Source organism: Aquarana catesbeiana, linkage group LG09, assembly GCF_042186555.1.
Source record: "Aquarana catesbeiana isolate 2022-GZ linkage group LG09, ASM4218655v1, whole genome shotgun sequence".
In the NCBI taxonomy this organism is placed as follows: Eukaryota; Metazoa; Chordata; class Amphibia; order Anura; family Ranidae; genus Aquarana; species Aquarana catesbeiana.
This window is the reverse complement of record NC_133332.1, coordinates 194,994,370-195,015,206: the sequence shown is the minus strand read 5'-3', so window position 1 is coordinate 195,015,206 and position 20,837 is coordinate 194,994,370. Positions and strand designations below refer to the sequence as shown.

General features: G+C 42.0%; 1 protein-coding gene across 5 annotated transcripts in view; it reads left to right on the top strand.

Moving 5' to 3' along the window:
- The window catches only part of LOC141108170 (actin-binding protein WASF3-like), a 176,052-nt gene that overhangs the window by 94,062 nt on the left and 61,153 nt on the right, over positions 1 to 20,837 (top strand). For all 5 annotated transcript variants that reach the window (XM_073599493.1, XM_073599490.1, XM_073599491.1 and 2 more), the window contains one exon: positions 7,610 to 7,784. In XM_073599493.1, the coding sequence (XP_073455594.1) occupies positions 7,652 to 7,784 (133 nt within the window). In that variant the 5' untranslated portion in view covers positions 7,610 to 7,651. The remainder of the gene's footprint in view (positions 1 to 7,609; positions 7,785 to 20,837) is intronic.

Below are 20,837 nucleotides of genomic sequence, written 5' to 3'. Positions count from 1 at the left end.
AAGGACCGATGACACCCATTAGACAAAACCCCGACTTCTCCCCGGGAATGCATGCATCATATCTGACATCTATATGGCCCCACCAGACTATCAGAGCCGAACATTTCTTTGAAGGAGGCCACCTCCTATCGCAAACCGCTTTAGCCGCGAAACTTAAAATAGACGCCTTCCCTTTTTGGACATATGTCCAATTACGTAATTTCTTCAACAAACCAACACCCAAACCGAACTGGTCCAGAACCACTACCCCATTTGAAAACCTATGCCTAAGTAACTGCGCCCAAACCCATCTGATCTCACAAACATACACCCTCCTCTTCAGTGAACACAACTTGACAACACATTGGACTAATAGACAATGGGAACGAGACCTCTCAATACAATTAAACGATCAAGAATGGGCTAATGTCCACTCCTTAATCCACAAAGGTTCGATGAACGTGCAAGTCCAAGAATCCGCATATAAACTATGCTCCAGATGGTATAGAACCCCACTCCTTTTGCACCGCTTTAATCCAACAATTCCCCAAACATGTTGGAGATGTAATGCAGACATAGGTTCATTCATACATATCTGGTGGTCTTGCTCCAAAATCCAACCTTTCTGGAAAGAAGTGCACACCCTCATCACACGAATCACCACTTACAACCTAAACTTTGATCCCGCAATGTTTCTATTACACCATTCTCCCTCTCACATACCAGCTTACCATCATTCCCTGACCATGCATCTGGTGAACGCTGCAAGAATGTGCATACCCCCTAAGTGGCGCTCACCTGAACCACCTACCATCAAGGACTGGTTCCATCGTATACAACATACACAAACAATGGAAGACCTTATCCACCAATCCAACGACACTCAAGCAAAGTTCACCAAAACATGGGCATTGTGGATACACTTTACCACAACAGATGTATACAAACAATCCATGACATGATTACCCTCACTGGGCTGTGGCAGGAACTAAACACCTCCCGATTCCCACATCCCACTTTGTCCCTGGACTTTTCCATATATGTTTCTACTTATCCATTTAATCACGGACTTATTGTCCTCTTCAAATTTTTCCCTCTTCCCACTACCCCACCCCAATGAAATTCAATATTCACCCGTAACCATGAACCAGACTGTTAAATACTGCACTAATCTGTTAACTTATCATACCAACCTCCCCTACCTGAATACCTCTTAGGCCTTTCACATACCCTGTCTCAACCCTGGCTGGTACCCAGACATTGGATACCAAACCGATATGATCTATCGAAAATGCTGAATTTACCCCGAATTAAACCCCATGCAGTACCCACTGAGATATCAGGATTTACCTATACTTTTATTCATACACAATAACATATTTGTTACCAACAAGAACACACATTAACGTCCTCAGATCTAATGTAATAAAAAATTGTATCTCCCTGCTTTTTCTATTACTCACAGCATAAAATGTTTGTACTGTTACTGTTTAAATCTTCAAAACAAAGCGGCTGCGTCCGCATTACTGTATTTACAAGCTATTTCTTTTGACTTCTATGTAACATGTTGACCCGTGTTTGAAAATTCCAATAAAAACTTGATTGAAAAAAAAAAAGAAAAAAAAAAAATTTTTTTTCCTTAGTTTAGGCTGATACGTATTATTCTACATATTTTTGGTAAAAAAAATGAAATAAGCGTTTATTGATTGGTTTGCGCAAAAGTTATAGCGTCTACAAAATAGGGGATAGTTTTATGGCATTTTTATAAATTTTTTTTTTTTTTACTAGTATTGGCGGTGATCAGCAATTTTTATCGTGACTGCGACATTATGGAGGACAGATCGGACACTTTTGGCGCTATTTTGGGACCATTCACATTTATACAGCGATCAGTGCGATTAAAAATGCATTGATTACTGTGTAAATGTGACTGGCAGTGAAGGGGTTAATCACTAGGGGGCGCTGCAGGGGTTAAGTGTGTCCTAGGGAGTGATTCTAACTGTGGGGGGAGGGGCTAAGTGTGACACGACACTGATCACCGCTCCCGATCACAGGGAGCGGTGATCAGTGTCAGTGTCACTAGGCAGAACGGGGAAATGCTTGTTTACATCAGCATTTCCTCGTTCTTCCTCTCCGTGAGACGATCGCGGGTATCCCCACGGACATCAAGTCCCCGGGACCCGCGTTCACACTCACGGAGCTCGTGGCAGGGTTGCGCGCCGCCGGCGGCACACACACGACCACACTGCGCCAAATTTAAAGGGACGTACCTGTACGCCCATTTGCCTGTCCGTGCCATTCTGCCGACGTAAATGTTCGTGCAGCGGTCGGCAAGCGGGTAATGAGTGAAATAAGTATTTGCTCCCCTATCTCTCAGCAAGATTTCTCTCTCCAGGTGTCTTCTATACAGCATATGAGCTGAGAATAGGAACAGTCTCTTAAAGGGAGTGCTCCTAATCTCAGCTTGTTGTCTGTAAAAAAGACCCCTGTCCACAGAAGCAATCAGATTCCAATCTCTCCACCATGGCAAAGACCAAAGAGCTGTCCAAGGATGTCAGGGACAAGATTGTAGACCTACATACACAAGGCTGGAATGGGCTACAAGACCATCGCCATGCAGCTTGGTGAGAAGGTGATAACAGTTGGTGTGATTATTTGCAAATGGAAGAAACACAAAATAACTGTCAATCTCTCTAGGTCTGGGGCTCCATGCACAATCTCACCTCGTGGAGTTTCCATTTATTATGAGAACAGTGAGGAATCAGCCCAGAACTACTTGTCAATGATCTCAAGGCAGCTGGGACCATAGTCACCAAGAAAACAATTGGTAACACATTACGCCATGAAGGACTGAAATCCAGCACCACCCGCAAAGGTCCCCTGCTCAAGAAAGCACATGTACAGTGGCCTAGCCAGTCTCTAGACTGTAATCCCATAGAAAATGTGTGGAGAGGATCTGCAAAGAGGAGCATGAAAAAATCTCAGAGATGTGTTCAAATCTGGTGGCCAACTACAAGAAACGTCTGACCTCTGTGATTGCCAACAAGGCTTTTGCCACCCAGTGCTAAGTCATGTTTTGCGAAGGGGTCAAATACTTATTTTACTCATTAAAATGCATATCAGTTTATAACTTTTTTGAAATGCGTTTTTCTGAATTTTTTTTTTGTTCTGTCTCTCGCTGTTAAACTAAACCTACCCCTAAAATGATAGACTGATCATTGCTTTGTCAGTGGGCAAACGTCCAAAATCAGCAGGGGATCAATTACTTTTTTCCTTCACTGTATTTATTTATTTTTTTTTAGATTTTTTTAGGGTTAGGGGTTAAGGTTAGGGGCTAATTATTTATTTATTACTCCTAGTGTTAATTTATTGAATTTATTTATGCATATTTTTATTTATTTGTGTATTTATTTTACATTTATTTATTCATTTTATTATTAGTAGTAGTGGTAGTAGTATTAACACCCAAACAAAAATAAATAATCCTAACCCCAACTTCTAATCCTAACTTAACTTTAAAGGGGTTGTAAAGGTAATTTTATTTTTTTTTTAAAATAACTAACATGTCATACTTACCTTCACTGTGCAGCTCGTTCTGCACAGAGTGGCCCCGAACCTGCTCTTCTGGGGTCCCTCGGCGGCTGTTTCAGCACCTCCCCGCAAGAAATAACCACCTTAATGCGAGCTCCCTCGCATGGTGGTTAGTTGTTGCGGGCGCGCTCCCGTGATACAGCCGGCGGCTATAGCCGCTCGCTGTATCACTCGGCCCCGCCCCCCGGCGCGCCGCGTCATCGGATGTGATTGACAGCAGCACGAGCCAATGGCTGCGCTGCTTTCAATCCATCCACTGCAGCCAATCAGCGACCAGGCTGAGCTGCAATAGAGATGACGAGAACGAGCAGCGGAGATTCGAGGTGTCAGGTAAGTAAAACGGGGGGGCTGGGGGCGGCGGTATTGTCAAAAGTTTTTTCACCTTAATGCATATAATGCATTAAGGTGAAAAAATTTTTACCTTTACAACCCTCTAACCCCTTACCCTAACGAAATAAATAAATGAATAATAATAATAAAAAAATAAACGCTAATAGAAAAGCTTAAAAAAGCTGAAATACCTAGCAACAAATGATGCAACAAATAATAGTTTTCTCTATTGGCTAATAAAAAAATGCCAGCGCTCAAAAACGCTGTCTAAAAATGTGCAAGTTGTGCATAAAAACATGCCAAAATCGTGCATAAAAATGCTGGTAAAATGCTTAAAGATCATACACTCAGGTGTGAGAGCAGCCTCACACTGGCAGAGGAGTTGTGAGCTAGAGGTTGGTAGAGCCTGATGGAGAACTGAGAGACTAGTTCCCCATCAGGTCCTCTTTACTTTTGACTGACAGCGAATGGCAGTGTATGGATTCATAGCTGTTATTTGGTCCAAAAAGCCCGCTGCTATTCGTTGTCAATCACAGGCAAGATGGACCTGATGGGGAACTAGTCTCAGAGTTCTCCATCAGGCTCCACCCACCCAGTAGCCACAGTGGCTGTGAATGGTGGGCTGAACCGAATGTCGAACTCAGAGACTAGTTTCCTTTCCAGTTTGCATGTGTGTGATTGACAGCGGATGGCAGTGGGTGTATTCTAAATCTGCTATTGGACTGAGTAACAGCTATGGATCCACCCACTTCTCAAGCAGAGGCAAAGCTAACCTGATGGGGAATTAGTCTCTCACAGTTCTCCATCACATCAGACTCTGTCTATTTATCTCAGGTTTATTAGTATAACAATTATGTGATTTATTTGTATGTCTAATACTGGTCAGATTATTATTATTTTTTATGTAAGAGTTTTAGTAGCATTCCCAAAGTTGTGCAAAAGTCTTAGTGGTTTATGACAACTGGAACATTACAGGTTTTATTAGAGAAGAGATCTTTCCACACAGTTTACCAAAAAAAAAATACAATAGAAATGATGTATCAGTAGTACATTGAATTACTAGCATAATCTGTTCCAGAAGCATGCGTGTAATCCAAAGCACTCTTATATTAAAGCGAGTTTCCCCATAGGAATCAATGGAAACTCAGATAATTTGTTCCAGTGTCACTGCTAGTGTATGCAGTACTGCCTGTGGCCAGAGGTGGGGGAGGGCACCGGAGACACTAGGAAACACTCAGAGATGCTTGGAGACACAGCTCGTATTGCGAAACTTGAAAACTGCGTTACTCGCAATCCTAGGTTTTACTGTATATGGTACCAGAAAGGTGGACCGATGATGTCACAGCCTCTGACTCGTTGCTAGAATACATTTTTTGCTCTGAGCTTCTGAGCACCACTGCGGTAGACTCTTCTGTGTTCCAGGTATGACACTGGAAGTCTCAGCCTACACTCAGAACACAATGCAGTATGCTGTATGTAGCCACATCTTCATACAATTTATACTGCATATCCAGTGGCCTCAGGGGTTAGTCAGGGACATTGTTAGTTTTGGTCAGCTTGGCCCCAACGAACTATGTAAAGTGTGTGGAAAGATGGAGTTCTTCTTTAAGAATTTAACTTGACTTTACTACATCGGTAAACATCTAAGTGAAGCAACATGTACAGTATATTAAAAAAAAAATTTCTGAAAACAAGACTTTTTCCCATTTCCCACAGTGTATATGGGTACCATATACACATAATTTCTATTATATATATATTTTTCATTACATTTTTTTGCTTTTACAAAGGGCTAACAAGCCCCCTAGGTATAAAAAGCATGAACAAGTGACAGGTTTACCATGATATCAGAAGTCTATTAGACCTAATATCACCCCTGCCCTAATGTCACCTTTTCCCTTCACTTAAGTCTATCAAGCCTAGATCATGCTTGTTTAGCTGCTTACCTAACCACAGTAGCCGAGGAATGACAGCTCTGAAATGATGAAATGTTTGTCACTTCCTGGTTCATTAGTTGCAAAGGAGATTGGTGAACCAGTCCAGCTGGCAGGGTGGGGGCTGGCACCTTCTTAGTACTGGAAAAGTGATCACCTGGCTCTACAGTTGTCCCTATCAATTTTAGTAAAAATCTGGTTGCTGACTGAAAAAAATTGCACCAAGCTTACGGCTGCAGCTCCAGCCAGGTCCAGGCCATTTATAGGCAGCCTATGGACAGCTAATGGATAATATTTAATGATTAGAAAGTATAATTTATATTTATATGGAAGTTTTAGTAACATTCTCATTGTGTAAAAGTGTTAGGGTTTTATGACAGCTGGAAAATGTCATGTTTTATTGAATATTTAACTTGAATTTACTATGTTGGTAAACATCTAACTGAAAGAGCGATGATTTTAATCCCTTTGGTACTGGACACTTTCACCCCCTTCCTGCCCAGGCCAATTTTCAACTTTCAGCGCTGTCACGCTTTGAATGCCAATTACTTAGTCATGCAACACTGTACCCAAATAAAATTTGTATCATTTTTTTGGGACAGCTAGAGTTTTCTTTTGGCGTATTGAATCACTACTGGGTTTTATTTTTTGCTATATAAATATATTTGAAAATTGATCAATCCTGATGTGCTGACAGCCCCATCTCATTTCTTGAGGACCTGAAATACAGATACCCCCAAATGACACCTTTGAACATAGACAGTCCAAAGTATTTAGTAAAAGTCACAGTGAGTTTTTTGAAGTTATTAGTTTTTTGTCATAAATTTCTGGAAAATTAAAATAAAATTTGTTGCTTTTTCACAATTATTTTTTTACATACTGTCACCAGAGCAGCACAGTGTCATCATATGACTTGATTTTTTTTCGATTTTTTAAAAAATGTTTTCCATAATTTCTTTTCTTTTTTCTTTTTTTTTTTTTTTACAATCTTTTTTTTTACATACTGTGACCAGAGCAGTACAGTGTTATCATAGTGACGCTGTACTGCTCTGGGGAGGTGATCAGGATTTCTTTTTTAAATATGATTGCTTATAACAGTGATGATCACTGTTATAAGCCATCATTTTTATGAATGGCATCCATTTATTGCCAGTGTGTACTATCCTGATTGGCCACAGCTATTTCATGATACAGATGTGCTGTGATTAGCCCTGTATGTACCATGTGATCACTGTGACCAATCACAGAGACCATCACAGTAGTACAGAGTGAATGGTTATAAATTAAAGCCATTCATTGTGTACATCTGTCATATGATCACTGTGATTGTTCACAGTGATTACATGGCACAGAGACGTGCTCAGTACAACCATCTGTCATCCACTGAACAGCAGCGTTAGAGTGCACAGGAAGGGCGCAACTAGGAGGATGTCATATGACATCCACCCAGGATGGGAAAGCTGTTGCTTGGCCGTCATTTGACTATAGGATGGGCAGGAAGCAGTTAAATATGTTATTTTGCTGAAATCAAAGCCAAAACGTTTTGTTTTTTTCCTCATTTCCTGCAGTGTGTATGGGTACAATATATACTTTGTTTCATTTTTTTTTAAGTGGAAATGATGTTTTATTGTACAGGACTTTAGAGATTGTGTTTACTTAATATGTTTCTTAAACATTTGTTGCTAGATCTGCAATGAAGGTTGCTGACCTTATCATTTCACTGTTACAGCTTGCTGAAAATATAATAACACTTGTATCTTATTTATCTATTTCAGTTGCCCTTTGATGTTTCCCACAGCTGAGCTCAACAGGAAAATATGCCTTTGGTAAAGAGAAATATAGAACCCCGGCATTTATGCCGAGGAATAGTGCCAGATGGAGTCACCAGTGAGCTGGAATGCGTCACCAATAGTACGCTCGCTGCCATAATAAAACAGCTGGGTAGTCTAAGTGAGTACATTGATTTTCTCTTTTCATTCATTTCTGTGATGTTGTCGTGGAGTATTTCTCTAGACAAGTATTAGTCATTTTTAATATCGAACACGAACATTGCAAATAGAGCATGTGAAAAACTAGTTCTATGGAGCTCTTTTTTTTTTTTTTTTTTTTTTTAGCACTAACAGTATATAGATAGATAGATAGATAGATAGATAGATAAATAGATAGATAGATAGATAGATAGATAGATAGATAGATAGATAGATAGATAGATAGATAGATAGATAGATAGATAGATAGATAGATAGATAGATAGAGATCAGCCATAACATTATGATCACTGACAGCTGAAGTGAATAACATTGATTATCTCATTACATGAAAGTTGATTTGTTGAAAGCAGCAAAAATAGGCAACCAAAGTATTTGAGCAACTTTAACGAGGCCCAAACTGTAATGCCTAGACAGCTGTGTCAGAGCAACTCCAAAACTGCAGTTCTTGTGGGATTAACCGGTCTGCAGTGGTCAGAACCCACCAGAACACCAGCTAACTGGTGCCACGGTCATGGGTGGCAAAGGCTCATTATTGCACGTGGGGAGCAAAGGCTGGTCCCTGTAGTCTGATCCAATTGCAGAGGTACTGTAGCTCAAATTGTTGAAAAAGTCAATACTGGTTCCGATAGAAGGAAGTCAGAACACACAGTGAATTGCAGCTTGTGCATATTAGGCTGCATAGCCATAGACCGGTCAGGTCAGGTCTGCTCATGCTGACACGTGTCCTCAGCCAAAAGAGCCTAAAATGGGCATGGGAGCATCAGAACTAGACAATGGAGCATTGGAAGGTGGCCTGGTCTGATGAATCACATTTTTTACATGATGTGAATGGCTGGGGTTACAGACAAAAATGGAAAACCCAACAAAAGTTGTAACTCTTTTTCACTCTATCCAAAACTAGGAAAAACATATTAGCTTAATTTAAGCTTTAAAGAAAATTTCCAGGTATAGCTATATACTGCATATTAGGGATGGTCTCGATGTTCGATTCGATGGTAAGTTCGACTTGAACATCGGGTGTTCGTTTGTTCGCAAATGAACCAAACATGTAGGGCGTTTGCGGAAAATTAGAGCGCTGTGGAGTGCCCCATATTGCACTGTGCGAGATCGCAGTGCATTGACGGTTGCTGATTGACCAAAGCATGCACCTGACCTGCAGGCTTTGGTCAGTCACAGCGCGATCTGCTGAGAGAGCCATGATTGGCCTAAGGCAGGGTGCCTTTGGCCAATCATGGCTCAGGGGATCCCACACTATAAAAGGGTGCTTACACAGCAGCCGTATGTAGTGTGATACGTGGAGGAGATTGAGTGAACTTGAGCTGCACGCCAGTTTTATATATATATATAGTGCATTGAAGTGGTTAAGGGGAACCCTATAACAGAATTAAGAAAAAAAACGGCATGGGGTCCCCCCCCAAAATCTATAATGGGCCCTTTGGGTCTGGTATGGATTTTAAAAGGAACTCCACGCCTAAATGTAAAAAGAAAACAGCGTGGGGACCCACCCAAAATCCATACCAGGCCTTTCGGGTCTGACATAGATTTTAAGAGGAACTTCATGCCAAAATGTAAAAAAAAATTGGCGTGGGGTCCTCCCCCCCAAAATCCATACCAGACCCTTATCCAAGCAAGCAGCCTGGCAGGCCAGGAAAGGTGGGGACGAGCAAGCACTCCCCCTCCTGAACCATACCAGACCGCTTGCCCTCAACATGAGGAGGGTGCTTTGGGGTCCCCCCCAAAGCACCTTGTCCCCATGTTGATGGGGACAAGAGCCTCTTTCCAACAACCCTGGCCATTGGTTGTCAGGGTCTGTGGGCAGGGGGCTTAGCAGAATCTGGAAGCCCCTTTAACAAGGGGGCCCCCAGAACCCGCCCCCCATGTGAATGGGTATCGGGTACCCCTACCCATTTACCAAAAAAGTGTCAAAAAGTAAAAACCACAAAAGACAGTTTTTGACTAGCTACTTGTAAGTTACTAGTAACTGGTTATTAACTAGTTACCGACCACCCGCCGCAGTTGTACTGCAGAAGTTGGCTCCCCTGCACTAATCACCGTCATTGGTGCATGCGCGGCGATTTTTGGGCGCATGCGTGCGCATTTACGAGCGGGGGAGCCAACCAGCCAAATAGATCCCCCTTCTGTCAAGGGAGGAGAGACAGATCGTCTGTTCCTAGTGTTTAGGAACAACGATCTCTCTCCGCCTCCAGTCAGCCCAGCCCCCATAGTTAGAAACATCTCCCTAGGGAACACTTAACTCCTTGATCGGCCCCTGGTGTTAACCCCTTCCCTGCCAGCGACATTTATACAGTAATCAGTGGCTATTTTTAGCTCTGATCGCTGTATAAATGTCACTGGTCCCAAAAAAGTGTCAAAAGTGTCCGATCTGTCCGCCGTAATGTTGCTGCCCCACTAAAAGTCACAGATCACCGCCATTACTACTAAAAAAAAAAATAATAATAATAAAAATGCCATAAATCTATCCCATAGTTTGTAGACGCTATAACTTTTGCGCAAACAAATCAATATAGGCTTATTGTGATTTTTTTAACAAAAATATGTAGCAGAATATATATTGGCCTAAACTTAGGAAGAAATTTGTTTTTTTTTTACATTTTTTTGGGATATTTATTATAGCAAAAAGTAAAAAATATTGTTTTTTTTTCCAAATTTTTGCTCTTTTTTTGTTCATAGTGCAAAAAATAAAAAGCGCAGAGGTGATCAAATACCACTAAAACAAAGCTCTATTTGTGGGAAAGAAGGACATACATTTTGTTTGGGTACAAAGTTGTACGACTGCGCAATTGTCAGTTAAAGCGACGCAGTGCCTTATCGCAAAAAAATGGCCTGGTCATTAGGGGGCAAATTCATAGTTACATAGTTACATAGTAGGTGAGGTTGAAAAAAGACACAAGTCCATCAAGTCCAACCTATGTGTGTGATTATGTGTCAGTATTACATTACATATCCCTGTATATTGCGGTCATTCAGGTGATTATCTAATAGTTTCTTGAAGCTATCAATGCTCCCCGCTGAGACCACCACCTGTGGAAGGGAATTCCACATCCTTACCGCTCTTACAGTAAAGAACCCTCTACGTAGTTTAAGGTTAAACCTCTTTTCTTCTAATTGTAATGAGTGGCCACGAGTCTTATTAAACTCTCTTCTGCGAAAAAGTTTTATCCCTATTGTGGGGTCACCAGTACAGTATTTGTAAATTGAAATCATATCCCCTCTCAAGCGTCTCTTCTCCAGAGAGAATAAGTTCAGTGCTTGCAACCTTTCCTCATAACTAAGATCCTCCAGACCATTTATTAGCTTTGTTGCCCTTCTTAGTACTCGCTCCATTTCCAGTACGTCCCTCCTGAGGACTGGTAGCCAGAACTGGACAGCATACTCCAGGTGCGGCCGGACCAGAGTCTTGTAGAGCGGGAGAATTATCGTTTTATCTCTGCAGTTGATCCCCCTTTTAATGCATGCCAATATTCTGTTTGCTTTATTAGCAGCAGCTTGGCATTGCATGCCATTGCTGAGCCTATCATTTACTAGGACCCCCAGGTCCTTTTCCATCCTAGATTTCCCCAGAGGTTCTCCCCCCCAGTGTATAGATTGCATTCATATTTTTGCCGCCCAAATGCATTATTTTACATTTTTCTACATTGAACCTCATTTGCCATGTAGTCGCCCACCCCATTAATTTGTTCAGGTCTTTTTGCAAGATTTCCACATCCTGCAGAGAAGTTATTGCCCTGCTTAGCTTAGTATCGTCTGCAAATACAGAGATTGAACTCTTTATCCCATCCTCAGGTCGTTTATGAACAAATTAAATAGGATTGGTCCCAGCACAGAACCCTGGGGAACCCCACTACCCACCCCTGACCATTCTGAGTACTCCCCATTTATCACCACCCTCTGAACACGCCCTTGTAGCCAGTTTTCAATCCATGTACTCACCCTATGGTCCATGCCAACGCACCTTATTTTGTACAGTAAACGTTTATGGGGAACTGTGTCAAATGCTTTTGCAAAATCCAGATACACCACGTCTACGGGCCTTTCTTTATCTAGATGGCAACTCACCTCCTCATAGAAGGTTAATAGATTGGTTTGGCAAGAACGATTCTTCATGAATCCATGCTGATTACTGCTAATGAGATCATTCTTATTACTAAAATCTTGTATATAGTCCCTTATCATCCCCTCCAAGAGTTTACATACTATTGATGTTAGGCTAACTGGTCTGTAATTCCCAGGGATGTTTTTTGGGCCCTTTTTAAATATTGGTGCTACATTGGCTTTTCTCCAATCAGCTGGTACCATTCCAGTCAATAGACTGTCTGTAAATATTAGGAACAACGGTCTGGCAATCACCTGACTGAGTTCCCTAAGTACCCTCGGATGCAAGCCATCTGGTCCCGGTGATTTATTAACGTTAAGTTTCTCAAGTCTAATTTTAATTCCGTCCTCTGTTAACCATGTAGGTGCTTCCTGTGATGTGTCATGAGGATAAACACTGCAGTTTTGGTTACTAAAGCCCCCCGATTCACTTGTGAAGACTGAGGAGAAGAATAAATTCAATACCTTTGCCATCTCCCCATCCTTTGTAACCAGGTGTCCTTCCTCATTCTTTATGGGGCCAATATGGTCTGTCCTCCCTTTTTTACTGTTTACATACTTAAAGAATTTCTTGGGATTTCTTTTGCTCTCCTCCGCTATGTGTCTTTCATGTTCTATCTTAGCCATCCTAATTGCACCCTTACATTTCTTATTGCATTCTTTATAAATTCTGAATGCTGAGGATGATCCCTCAACCTTGTATTTTTTGAAGGCCTTCTCCTTTGCTTTTATATGCATTTTTACATTGGAGTTAAGCCATCCAGGATGTTTGTTCGCTCTTTTAAATTTATTACCCAATGGGATACATTGGCTAATGCCCTTATTTAATATGCTCTTAAAGCAAACCCATCTCTCCTCCGTATTCTTTGTTCCTAATATTTTATCCCAATTTATGCCTTTTAGCAAGGTTTGTAGTTTAGGGAAGTTGGCTCTTTTGAAATTCAGTGTCTTTCCCTTCATGTTTCCTATTTGTGTGATTTATACTGAAACTAATTGACCTGTGATCGCTGTTCCCTAAATTGCCCCGTATTACCACATCTGTTATCAGGTCTGTATTGTTGGTAATCAGTAGATCCAGTAATGTTTTATTTCTAGTTGGTGCGTCTACCACCTGGCCCATAAAATTGTCCTGCAAGACACTAAGGAACTGGCGAGCCTTAAATGAATGCGCGGTTCCCTCCGCCCAGTCTATGTCTGGATAATTAAAATCCCCCATTATGATAACACTTCCCATCCTTGCTGCTAATCCAATTCTTCTGATCAATAAGTGGTTAAAAAAAGAGAAAAAAAAAGTGTCCAGCAATGTCCATCCATCGTTAATCAATCCGCTCAACAGACCCGAAAAATAGAAAAAAATTAAATAACTCAGCCTCAGTGGGAGGCCTGTCAAAAAACATGAAATCAGACCGAGACAGAAGTACAGTTAAATCACACTTGTTTAATAATAAAAGTAAAAAGAACTAACGTAGTCAATACATAGCCAGTGTTCAGTTACCGGAACGGATAGTCAGCCAAGTCAGAAGTCAGAGATCAAAGTAGTGGAACAGCAAGCAGGATCGGGAGCCAGAAGGGATGTCAGCCAAGGCAGTCTTTAAACAGGAACGCAGGAGATGTTTCTTGTGATGTTGACCAAGGCGAAGGCAGAGACTGGATGGCTTAAGTAGGCAGGACTGATGAGCAGGATATGAACAACAGCTGAGTAACTGTGGAGAGAGATGGGAGCTGGCAATTACCCGACAGCTGAGCGGCCAGCTCAGAGAAGGAAGGGCTGAGCCCAGCCTTGACACCGGCGACATCTGTCTCTTGGCTGTGACAGCTGTTTTATAGGCGAGGGCGTGGCCACCCGGTGATGTAACCGATTGACCCGCCCCCTTCGGACCTCATGTGACGTCAGACAGGGGTGGGGGTCATCCGGTTACATCAGCGGATGGCCTATATAAGAGCTGTCAAAGGGAAAAGACAGCAGTCGCCAGGAGGCCTCCCATGGAGGCAGAGTTTATTCTTTTTTTTCTATTTTCCGGGTCCTTTGGGTGGCGTGATTGACGATGGATGTACAACGCGGGGCACTTTTTTTTTTCTTTTTTAATAAAGAAATTGTCAAAAACTGTCTATTATGGTTTTTTACTTTTTAACACTTTTTTGATGAATGGGTAGCAGTTTTGCCAACCGTCAGTATTTTTACTGGCAGCCAGTAAAAAACAGGCAATTTTCTCCTGCCAGTAAATGCCAGTAAAAGGAAAAAGTTGCCAGTAAAAAATACGGCTGTGTGTTTGGCTCGGTCCAGAGCCAGCCGAGACCATCAGAGTACCCACTACAGTGTGTTCGGGCAGCTCTGGTGGTGGCAGTGCCCGAGCGTGTCGTGCAATGTCATGGTGCAAGGGAGCCAAGCAGAGCGGCCAGAGCCTCGTGAGTGGGTTTACAGGACAAAAGCAGGGCAGGTCGGGAGCGGGACTGTCTAGACTGGACTGGACTGAAGGGACCAAGAGTCAACTTCATGTGTGTGTGTGTGCCTTCCTATTCTAATTTCTTGCCCTCCTGAGTCCTGTCCCTGAGCTACTTACTATATCAAAAATAAAATAAGAAATGTGTTTTTTGCCCTAATATCTACCTTAACACATCACATTGCTAATTGCATATTGTACTTATTTGTAGCCTAAATACTAAAATTTGCACTTAAAACTGTAATTTTGTAACTTTTGGAAATGCCAGTAAAAATTTGGCTGTGCCAGGAAATTTTGGGTGCCATGTCAGTAAATTTAAATCTGGTAGGTTGGCAACACTGATGGGTAGGGGTACAATGTACCCGATACCCATTCACATTGGGGGGGTGGGATCCCTATTAAAGGGGGCTTCCAGATTCCGATAAGCCCCCTGCCCGCAGACCCCGACAACCAATGGCCAGGGTTGTCAGGAAGAGGCAAGGTGCTTTGGAGGGCACCCCAAAGCACCCTCCCCATGTTGAGGGCATGTGGCCTGGTATGGTTAAGGAGAAGGGGGGGGCGCTTGCTCATCCCCCCCTATCCTGACCTCCAGGCTGCATGCTCGGATAAGGGTCTGGTATGTATTTTGGGTGGGGCCCAACGCCAGTTTTTGAAAAAATTTTGGCATGGAGTTCCCTTTAAAATCCATACCAGACTGGAAGGGCCTGGTATGGACTGGTGGGGGGGGGGACGCACACCGTTTTTTTTACTTGATTTTTTATCTATAGTGCCTGGAGCCGGCAATACATTACAGCCACAAGCAAGTTTGAATTACATTTTTCCTTTGGAAATTTCATTTTGCTGTGGAACTGTTTCACACATCACACATATGCGCCACTTTACAGGCAGACTAAGGGGACCCCCCAGGCATGATATTTAAAGGAATATTTCATTTTTATTGTTTCACTTTAAGCATTATTAAAATCACTGCTCCTGAAAAAACGGTAATTGTAAAAACTTTTTTTTGCATTCATACATGACCCCTGGGGCAGTACCCAGGTTCCCATACACTTTTTATGGCAACAACTTGCATATAAGCCTTTAAAATTAGCACTTTTGATTTTTCATGTTCGTGTCTCATAGTCTTTAATAGGGTTGCATGTTCACTTAAACTTTTTGCCTGGTCGCATGTTCTGGTGTGAACTGAACCGGGGGCGGGGGGTGTTCAGCCCACTCCCTACTGTATATATATACTGTATATACATAGTTACATTGGTCCAGCTTGGTATCCTACCTGGTTAATGCCTCTGGAAACAGAAATCGCAGAAGTAGACAAAAAAGAAGGTGGCCTGGTGCATGCAGTGACATGCCTCCATCTCTTCATTATTATTTCCATACAAACAAATTTATTTGTCATGGGACTTTAAATGAGGCACAGCACATACGACCAATGAATAACTAGTTTCCAACATTGTTGACCATATACAAGCCAACTGGCAATACATAATTAACCCCTTGGCGCCAGCCGCACCCAAATATGCGGCCTCTCAGGCAGGTGGGCCTGGCGCTGAGTGGCCGCATATTTGTGTGGATTGGGTCAAATATAGCTGCGCCGAGAGCGTGCTCCCGGGACAGTTACCAGCACCTAATAGAAAGTTCCCTATCGCTGCTTGCGAATGGGAGCTTTCCAATCATGTGATCGCCATGACAGCTAATCACGGCGGTCACATGATAATAAATCCCGCCTCCCTACATCCTAAACCTCTTAACCACTTCAGCCCCGGGGGATTTTCCCCCCTTCTTGACCAGAGTACTTTTTGCGATTCGGCACTGTGTCGCTTTAACTGACAATTGCGCGGTCGTGCAACGTTTTACCCAAACAAAATTGCTGTCCTTTTTTTCCCACAAATAGAGATTTCTTTTGGTGGTATTTGATCACCTCTGCGTTTTTTATTTTTTATGCTATAAACAAAAAAAGAGCGACAATTTATAAAAAAACGCAATATTTTTTACTTTTTGCTATAATAAATATCTCCCAAAAATATATATACATTTTTTTTTCCCTCAGTTTAGGCTGATATGTATTCTTCTATATATTTTTGGTAAAAAATCGCAATAAGCGTATATTGATTGGTTTGCGCAAAATGTATAGCGTCTATAAAATAGGGGATAGTTTTATGGCATTTTTAAAAAAATTTTTTATTAGTAATGGCTGCAATCTGCGATTTTTATTGGGACTGCGACATTATGGCGGACACATCGGACATTTTTGACACTATTTCGGGACCATTGTCATTTATACAGCAATCGATGCTATAAAAATGCATTGATTACTGTGTAAATGACACTGGCAGTGAAGGGGTTAACTACTAGGGGGCAGTGAAGGGGTTAAGTGTGTCCTAGGGGAGTGATTCTAACTGTTAGGGGGCTGGACTTCAACACATAGGACAGTGATCACAGCTCTCCATTAGAGAGAGCTGTGATCACTGTCCTGTCACTAGGTAGAACGGGGAAATGCTTTGTTTACGAAAGCATCTCCCCGTTCTTCCTCTACATGACACGATCGCGGGCACCCGGCGGACATCAAGTCCAGGGGACCCACGGTCACGGTGCCCGCGACACCACTACTTAAAGAGAATGTACCTGTACGCCCTTTTGCCTACCAGCACCATTCTGCCGACGTACATCGGCGTGCGCTGGTCGGCAAGCGGTTAACCACTTCCGGAGCACCGCACGCTGATATACGTCCTAACTTTGAAAAGGAATATCGTTGTTATGGCAGCAACTAGCTGGCAATCTGATGCTTCTCCTTCCTCCGTATGGAGACGAGTGAGGGGAAGATGGCCCCCACCCGTCTCCATACCATTGCAGGGTGGAAGCAACATCAAAACGTCACTTCCGCCCATAGCTCTTAAAGGGCCATTTTTTTGTTTTGATTTTTTCAAATGACATTTTTTTTTTCTTATTGCATTTTAGTGTAAATAGGAGATCTGAGGTCTTTTTGACCCCAGATCTCATATTTAAAAGGTCCTGTCATGCTTTTTTTCTTTTACAAGGGATGTTTTCATTCCTTGTAATAGGAATAAAAGTGACATTTTTTTTTTTTTTTTTTAAAGAACAGTGTACAAATAAAAAATAAAAGGTAAAATAAATAAGGAAAAAAAATGTAAATGCGCCCCGTCCCGCCAAGCTTGCTTGCAGAAACGAAAGCATACTTGAGTAGCGCCCACATATGAAAATGGTGTTCAAACCACACACGTGAGGTATCGCTGTGATCGGTAGAGTGAGAGCAATAATTCTAGCCCTAGACCACCTCTGTAACATGCAACCTGTAGAATTTTTTAAACATCGCCTATGGAGATTTTTAAGGGTAAAAGTTTGTGGCCATTTCATGAGCGGGCGCAATTTTGAAGTGTGACATGTTGGGTATCAATTTACTCGGCGTACCATTATCTTTCACACAATAAAAAAAAATTGGGCTAACTTTACTGCTGTCTTATTTTTTTATTCAAAAAAGGGTATTTCCTCCAAAAAAAGTGCGCTTGTAAGCCCGCTGCGCAAATACGGTGTGACAGAAAGTATTGCAACGACTGCCATTTTATTCTTTAGGATGTTAGAAAATGTATAATGTTTGGGGGTTCTAAGTAATTTTCTAGCAAAGAAAATTTTTTATAACTTGTAAACAAGTTAAGGCGCCGGCGCGAAGATGTTAAAACAAAAATTGCATCCAACAAATCGACGCGTTTCGTGACTCTTTGTTTACTCTTAAGGAGTAGATGTATAATATCTGTAAAATAAAACATCAGGCATGTAACATACCAAATGGTAACCTCAATAGCCACCAGAGGGGCTCTAATACTTACAAGCTAGGTAGGCAGTTTTGCTTTATCATAGTAGGGGGAAGGATGAGAAAATAAAGAAGTGATATAGAAATGGGAGTAAGTTAAGGAGAACATTGGGTAGTTACAGTACATTTTGGACGTGTGAGTCAGGATGACCACAAATACAAAAACTTTTTTCTAGCAACTAGTCTCTCCATTTTGCATTGAAGGTTCAAATCTGTAATTGTATTGGAGATGGATGGGGGATCTGTAGTTTTCCAGAGTTTGGTAATGTTCAGTTTTGCCGCAAGTAGTAGGTGTAAGATTACCATTTGTGACCTGGGGGGGAATTTTTCTATCCCAAGGTGTAGTAATGCTAGCGAGGGATTAGAGGCTGTTGTAATCTGTGATATTGTGGAGATTAGAGCAAATACTTGTTTCTAGAATGAGCTTATGGATCTGCAAAACCACAGGATGTGTACTAAGGTGCCAGTGTTTCCACAGGTCCTCCAGCAGGTGGAGGGGTGTCCTGGGAAAAATTTGGAGAGATGGTAGGGTGTAAGATACCACCTGTGTATTGTTTTCTGGTATGATTCCCAGTGATTATAGCAGTGGAAAGCTGTAAAGGTGTGCTTAAAGGCTCGCGACCACATGTCGAGAGTGACAATTATATTTAGTTCTTCTGCCCATTTTGAGAGGGATGTGATTTGAGAGTAGTTCCGGTTGTCACTAAGGGCTGAGTACATTGTGGAGATACCATGTTTTGGGTATTCCGTGCATGTGTAGAAGTTGTGGAGTGGTTCAGGTAGTTTGACCCCAGTGGGAATTTTAGACGTTTGAAGATAGTGGGAGATCCTCATATATGTAAAGGCTTTAGTTTGAGGGATGTTGTATTCAGTTTGGAGTTCTATGAAGGGTTTTAGAGTATCTTTATTGTAGAGATCTGATATGCTACTAATCTTTTAATCGTTTCTGCCAGTGTTGTACTTTAAGATTTGACAAATGCATTGTTAGCCTTCTAAGAGGGATCAGTAGTGTGTGAGATGGCTGAGCTATGGATGTCCTCTGGGTGAATTTCTTCCAGACTGTCAGTGAGACTGTAATTGACAGGGAAGTAGTCATTGTGTTAGGAGGAGACCCCGCAGAAGTAATCCAAAGGATGTCACGCAGGTTATTAGGTATGTAGTATGATGATTCTATGATTGACCAGGTTTTATTAGGATTCGGGTGCAACCAGTAGTAAAGCTGGTCCAGGATAGAAGCATAGTAGTAGGTTTATATGTGAGGAAGACTCACATCTCCCTTTTTGTGATGACTGGTTAGGGTGTAGTGGGTGCATCTGGCTGATTTAGTATCACATACATATTTCAAAATTTGTTTTTGTATTGAGGTAAAGAAAGAATGAGGTATAGGTAAAATTATTGTGCGGAATAATTAGAGTAGTTTGGGAAGGATTAACATCTTAAAGGAGGCAATCCTTCCTAGTTTAGATAGGCCTGTTGTGTGCAGTTGGTTTAGTAGTTGGGGAAGCAGTTTTTGGAAGGCACAGTAGTTAAAATCATAGAGGTGAGGTAGCGAGGGGGCTAACTTTATCCCTAGGTATGGGATAGATTGACTTATACAAGAATAAGGAAAAGATTCTTCCAGGAGGGACTTTTGTCTGTTTGTGAGATTCAGCAGGAGGATCAGGGACTTTGAGGAATTAAGTTTATAGAAGGAGGCTAAGCTAAATTGGGTAATGATGTCTTGAATTGCAGGCATGGATTGGTCTGGGTTCATGATCAGAAGTATGACATCATCGGCAAGATTGGTCTGGGTTCATGATTAGAAGTTTGACATCAACGGCAAAGAGGCTTATATTATGTTCCATTTCGTTGTGCATGATGCCTGGTATGTGCTTGTCCCCTCTAATCCTCGCTGCTAGGGGTTCCATAATGAAAGCAAAAGTGAAAGGGGAGAGCGGGCAACCTTGGCGGGTGCCATAAGAGATCCTGAATGGTTTAGACAGTTAAAACTTTAGCTGAGGGGTTTGAATAAAGTGAGAGTATCGCAGATTGAAACCAGCCTGTGATTCCTAATTTAGATAGTACTGCTTTCTGGAATCCCCAGTGCACTCTGTCAAAAGCCCTCCCTGCGTCTAAGGAGAGAAGCAGCGAAGGCGCTCGTGATCAGGTGATTTGATGAATCAGATTGATGACTCTTCCAGTTGCATCTGGAGCTTGTCTGTCTGGCATAAAGCCAACTTGGTCTTGGTGCACAAGAGAAGGAAGACATTTCAGCAATCTAGATGCAATGACTCAGTGTTAAGGAGCGATATGGGCCTGTAATTAGTTGTAGAAGTAGGGTCTTTCTCTGGTTTGGGAATGATAGTGATAATTGAGCGTAGCATGTCAATCGGAAGAGAACCAGAGGTGGCAGCAGAGTTGAAGAGTGCAGTGAGGTGGGGGGTGAAGAGTTTGGTGAATTTCTTGTAAAAATCGTTAGTGTAGTCATCTTCTCCAGGTGATTTTTGGAGAGGGAGAGTATTGATGGCTTTTAGAACTTCTTCATCTGAGAATGGTTAGGAGAGTTCTGCTGATTGGGTAGGGGTTATAGCTGGGAGGTCAATCAAGGATAGGAAGCTTTGTATATTTTGGTCTGTTTGTTGAGGAGTAGCTA